Here is a 5,647-nt window from a genome sequence, read left to right as displayed (position 1 = left end):
TTATTATTAGAAATGTTCTTCCGACGTCTGATTTCTTTTTAAAAAATGCGTTTCTAAAGTGCATAAACTTTTGGGATTGACTTTATAGCCAATACATCCTTAAAATTGTATGAGCCGTAAGATCTCTGCTAAAAAACAACTGAGTTTGGAATCGTTTCATTTCTAAATCAGTACACGACTGTTTGCAATGATCATTCTTATCTATCTGTTATGAAGAACTTTCGACTGATTTTTTGACGATGCTCAATATAGATATTCAGCACACGTGCGGTGTTCGCGAAGAGGGCGGTAAAGGGGAGGCGTGAAAGTTCAATAGTCCAGGTTGAACTAATCGGCTCGAGCGTCACGGTGCTGTGATCCCGTGAAAATTAGCAAACCATAGAGAATCGCGGCGTTCCGCGTATCGCATCGTATCCGCATTAAGAGGCACCCTCTCTTGTCACGAGGGGTGCCCCAGCACTTGTGTTGATCCTCGCAGCTGGAGTGACACACAAATAAAGTATTAATTCACGTTCCACGTGGTAATACCGTAGCATCGAACGTCTCTGCTATCTGAATGACTAAGGACAATTTTAAAACTGAAAAATATTCATTTGTACCAAAGATGTTCGCCAGTTCATGTAGAATCATTAACAATTTATCCGATAGTCTATTTATGCTAGTTTTACTATAATATTGATTGGGAATACATTTAATGTTATAAGGATAATAATTGTAAGAATAATCATGGAATATCTTAAACTCTGAAGAATTGCGACGGGATAGGAAGGACGTTAAGGAGAAACGGAAGATGTAACCGGTTGGATTCGTCCCGGGGGATACTATCGTCCCTAATTGTCCACAAATCGACGCGGCACCCTCGATTTCCGAACCGTTAAGTGCGACCACCCCAAAGGACAGGGGGGGGGCGTTCCTCCTCGATACACAGATACGTACAACGGGGTCGGAATATGGATTCAATTACACCTCATTGTGCCACGGTGTCTATAAACAATGCTGTTTTCACAGCTGATAGAGAACCGTGCGGGTTACAGAACACCCGGATCTTCTTCCCTCGCGTTTCCAGAAAATTATTTACAAAAAAATCGGCAGGGTATAAAATGCGTTCGATGAGGGGAACGATTGTTATCAAGTTAAGATTGGGACAGGTGTGTCGGTACACCTGTCCTTATCGTTCCACGTTCAATGCATCAATTTTTCTCGATCGACACCGTGTCGTACATTGTGTATCCACTGATAAGGAGTTGATAATTGTATCTGTTGACAGAAGTATTGAGAAAAAATGTGAAGCACTTTGAAACGCAGTATAGGACGATTATGTGACTGGAACAAGATTCATTCACCAGGAATTCATACCCCGAAGAGAATCCAAGGAATACAGTCTTTAACTGGAAAAGCGAAGGAGAAGAAAATTTAAATGTCCTTGATATGATTGTTATTTGTGGGAGGAGGATTGCTGATTAACGTAACAACTATTTCAGCTGGAGGACGGAGACGATGAGGAGGGAAGAAGAACGTGCGAGGATCGCAGGCGCGGTGTCGTGGGAAGATTCGCAGCCGTCGACGCCATTACAGTCGCAGGACGTCGCGACGCCGCAATATCGACGTACCGCCCACGATCTTCCATCCCTGTCTCTACCAAAAAGTTCAGACAGACTCTCAACCCGCCGCCATACATCGTACAAGCAGCATTCAATCTTCCACTGGCAGTGAAAACTCTTTCATTTGCACAGAAATTGAATTTGATAGAAATTTCAATATAGAATTTCTTTAAGAAGGAAGAGCCATTAAAAGATATTTCTGTTTTATATCGAATAAAAATAAAGCATGAATGAAACTAACAGCAACGTTATTGTGCAAGAATTATGGAAGAGGTTTTTAAAAACTATGCACAGGAAGAAGTTGCTTGTTGAACTTAAATGAGTTAAAGTATCGATCCTCGTAGCAACTATACTTACCCATCGGAAAGTACATTTGCAATCGTAACGAAGGGAAAAAGCATTGCAGAAGGGGTGAAAGTAAAATGAAATACCATTTGAAACGTAAAGATACTAGTTTATTTGGCTTGACCAGGACGGTCTGTTTCACGTACAAACGATATCTACTTACATTATACATTATACTTTGCGCGTTCTATATGTACAATCGTAACAATCTTATCAAAAGAATTTTTAGAAACCAACGGAGTTTCGATCGGACGTAAATAATATAGAACTCACGTTCCACAGGAATTATATTAAACACCACGTAATACTATCCGTTCGTAGGACAAATGTATATGTAAATTAAATAGCTTAGCGGACTAGAGAAATGAAGGGAACTCTCGTTTAGGATGATTGACAATTGAAAAATGACTAGAAACTGTGTTCGCTTCTTAAATACTAAATAACACGATTCAGGATCTGAGCACTTTACTCGAAGCTGGACCCGTTCTTCGAGGTCCGGGGATCCTCCGGCGTCCACACTTTCGCGTACATCGTCCCGTTCGGTGATATGTCCGACTTCCTCGACCAGGACAGGGAATGGAAAATGAAAGGGTTCCCCTCGCTGCCTGAAATTTACCCGTTTAGTATAAATACCTCGAGCACAATTACGTTAAATAATTGTTCATTGAAATTGTCAGACGAAATATTTTTTGCAATTCTTAAATCAATGAAAAATAATTGAAACGTGAGGATTAGTATAGGCCTCACCACGAACTATGACCTTCTTGGTGTCGTCGCGTCCGGAGCACCGCGACAAGCCACCGTTTCCAGATAAAGGATCGTTGCCCTTGTCTGCTCTGACCAATTCGTTGAGGAACTTAATATATCCGATCGCCAGTTTCAACGTGTCCACTTTTGAAAGCCTCTTCTCGTAAGGAAGAGTAGGTATGTGCGCCCTGAGGCCTTCGAACGCGTCGTTTATGTTCTGCATACGTCGCCTCTCCCTCATATTCGCGGCTTGCCTCTGCTGCACCGCTTGTCGCGGACTTTTAACCGAGCCACCGTTTCTTCTACTGCTCTGACGTCTGCAAATTGTCACGATCATTTCTGATAGGAATTCATAGACCGCAGAGTCTTAAAACGTTTATGGTGTCGATTAGAATAAGTCTCAAATAGGAATTCTAATTATCATTTGTGCCCATAATTATGAAAGTGGTCTAAGTCAAAATTAAAAAAAAAAATGAATTTATCACTTATTTCACACGACATGATTTTGTCGTTTGATTCATTTTTTTTTTAATTTTGACTTAGACCACTTTCATAATTATGGGCACATTTGATGTGAACACAATACAGAATTTAATCGAAGTAACTCTCTTATTATTTAATTCTTCTCTATTCATTTTGGTATTAAAATTTGTTCTCTCGTTGAAATATTGATGAGAGGCTTTAAGAAATTGTAAAGGTTTGTCATGAAATTCGTCTGCCACTGAAAGATAATTAAAATACTCACTCCCTGGCGTGATTCTCCTGATCACTGCCATAAGCACTCTCGCTGTCGCTGCTATTCTCATCATACAGGTAAATCTCGCTTCCACTGGTGCTACCGGTGCTCCCCGGAGGATGCGTGGCCAGTTGTGAAGGGATCGAAGGAAGAGTAGCTGCGGTGGCTGCACCGCAATGCGATGGCAATGCCGAGATCGCTGGATTGCCAAGAAAACTGTGCGCCTCGTACATGTACTGCCGGTTCATCATATCTAGCTCGAGATTGTCCATAGAATACATCTTGACAAATTCTTTGCCCGCTTCTTAAGTAGAAATTATAAATAATAACAGTGACTAGATTCGTTGACTAGTTCAAATGATATTCGCCTGGTTTATCTCATTGTTGAAAAATTCAGCCCGTCTCTAATTTCCATTTCTGAATCTCTTCAAATTTCTGTATAATTGAATTATTTCTGAATCGCATCAGAAAAGCGCACTTGGCTTCTCATAATCCTTCGTTTAATAAATGAAATCCGATTGGAAAATAATTATTTCTCTTAAAGAACTTTGATTCTTCTCTCTTCGAGATTAGGCGAACGTTTAGTTGAAATCTCGACGAGATTCCTGTGCAACCAGTCTGAATCACGTTCTACGGATTCTGATAGCATCGAGGCGACACGTGGCCTCGACGCGTGCTACGAAAATACTTCTAAACAGGGGCACGTGTCAGCAGGAGGGCCAGGACACGTGTCCAGGTTTGTTCAGACACTTATCAGAGTCCTCCCTGAACAATCATAATCTCTACATCAAAATTCCTCCACCGGTCTCAAACAATTCGTCGAACTTCTTCATTCTTCATCGAATAAATTCTTCATTTCTTTCGTTCGGATAACTTGTTCTCCACTTAAATCAATTATTTAAGGCAACACCTTCCACGATTAGTTGATGAAGAGGGTTTTATGCAAGCGATAATTGATAAACTCATGGCACGCACGATTTGTTTAATAAAATGATTAAATACTCGGTTAAAGATTGCTGTAGTGGAAAATGGCACTGTGCTTCTAAACGGAGGGTGGACTGTCGAAGAGGTGAAACGGAACTGTGATCCAACGCTGGTTCACCTCCGAACCGAAAGGCGGAAGCCATTTACAGAGGGTTGAAGCGTATAAACTGGATTCCTATTCGCCGGGCTTCGGTGGCGGTGGTGCTCGTCCACCCCCGGTTGCCTGGCTGCTGGTTACGCCTCTTCATCGATCTGATAAGGAACCCTGGCTCTTGGTGAAAAAATATAATGCCAAATGAATAGACTCGCGAATAGAATTCCTAAGTCTCATGTGAATATCTTACAGAGTTCAACGTCGAGGAATTGGAAAAACTGGAACTGAAGATATAGAAGATTGAAAGAATTTTTAAATGAATCCATGAGAGACAATCGTTGGATGAAAAGAAGCTCGAATTGAATGAAAATAATCAATGCTGAAGGAATAGAAGTTGACGACGTAGAAGGAAGAATGAAATAAGATGAAACAAGGTAAACGAAACTCGAGTTGAGAAGCAAGTTCAAGGAAGTTACAATGAAATAAAATTCACGTGACACGAGCTCCCAACGGAACATATTGTCGTATTAAATAATATAATTTTGCGGTCCGGTAATAATACACCAGAAATCTGTAATTATACGTTATCACTGCCGGGCCAAATGTCGCAGAGGCGGTTAACCCCAGCGGTGAACCCTTACACGGTGCATATGCACGGCACGTGCCCCCAATTTCTTCCTTCGCTGCACCTCCTATTCTCTTGAATGCTCTTTTCGAATAACATCCGCAACGACGGATTAGAGTGAATGCAACAAATGGATTTTCTGTTACATAAAACGATTTCGATATAGAAACTCGAAGATCTTTCATAGCTTACAGAAACACAGTTTAAAGAATTGGTGTAAATAAAAATGGGCAGAGTAATCAAGCTTTCCTTTGTATCGTAAAGTTTGCCCTATTATCGGTTTCCCACAAAAGGTCTGAACGAGTCCAGTACGATTAACGGTACAAATTAAGAGGGTTGCATCGGGATGAATTATGTTCATTCCATCTGTCGTTCTAGGGAAAATCATGTAAACGTTTATTTCTTTTCCCACGATTACTCGTCCGGTTTTCGAGCACGCAACATTCCTACTCGTACTTAAGAATACGATAGGCTATACAATTAAACAATGCTAGCATGTTGAATTTGTTATTATA

General features: G+C 40.9%; 1 protein-coding gene across 4 annotated transcripts; it reads right to left on the bottom strand.

Moving 5' to 3' along the window:
- Positions 1-2,050: 2,050 nt before the first annotated feature.
- On the bottom strand, positions 2,051-4,558 carry Fer1 (48 related 1). Of its 4 annotated transcripts, none has more exons than XM_018021747.2 (3): positions 3,439-4,558; positions 2,694-3,010; positions 2,051-2,551 (listed from the first exon to the last, which is right to left on the bottom strand). In XM_018021747.2, the coding sequence occupies exons 1-3, from the start codon at positions 3,708-3,710 to the stop codon at positions 2,412-2,414; spliced, it is 729 nt and encodes a 242-aa protein (XP_017877236.1). In that variant the 5' UTR covers positions 3,711-4,558; the 3' UTR covers positions 2,051-2,411. The 4 variants fall into 4 exon arrangements, with proteins under 4 accessions (XP_017877236.1, XP_017877235.1, XP_017877237.1 ...); XM_018021746.2 differs by having other exon boundaries at positions 2,051-2,547; XM_018021748.2 differs by having other exon boundaries at positions 2,697-3,010.
- Between the last annotated feature and the right edge of the window lie 1,089 nt (positions 4,559-5,647).

The sequence above is a fragment of the Ceratina calcarata genome, unplaced genomic scaffold (assembly GCF_001652005.2).
Source record: "Ceratina calcarata isolate Rehan_Ccalc_2016 unplaced genomic scaffold, ASM165200v1 scaffold260.2, whole genome shotgun sequence".
Lineage (NCBI taxonomy): Eukaryota > Metazoa > Arthropoda > Insecta > Hymenoptera > Apidae > Ceratina > Ceratina calcarata.
The sequence above is the reverse complement of the archived record's forward strand: the minus strand, read 5'-3'. Positions and strand labels throughout refer to the sequence as shown.

Bases quoted from the DNA above. Each gene is read 5' to 3' on its own strand.
- Fer1 (XM_018021746.2), bottom strand. From the start codon at position 3,710: ATGTATTCTATGGACAATCTCGAGCTAGATATGATGAACCGGCAGTAC. The intron at 3,011-3,438 runs GTGAGTATTTTA...GACAATTTGCAG, and splicing joins CAGGAGAATCACGCCAGGGA to ACGTCAGAGCAGTAGAAGAA. The intron at 2,548-2,693 runs GTGAGGCCTATA...AATTTCAGGCAG, and splicing joins CAAGAAGGTCATAGTTCGTG to CGAGGGGAACCCTTTCATTT.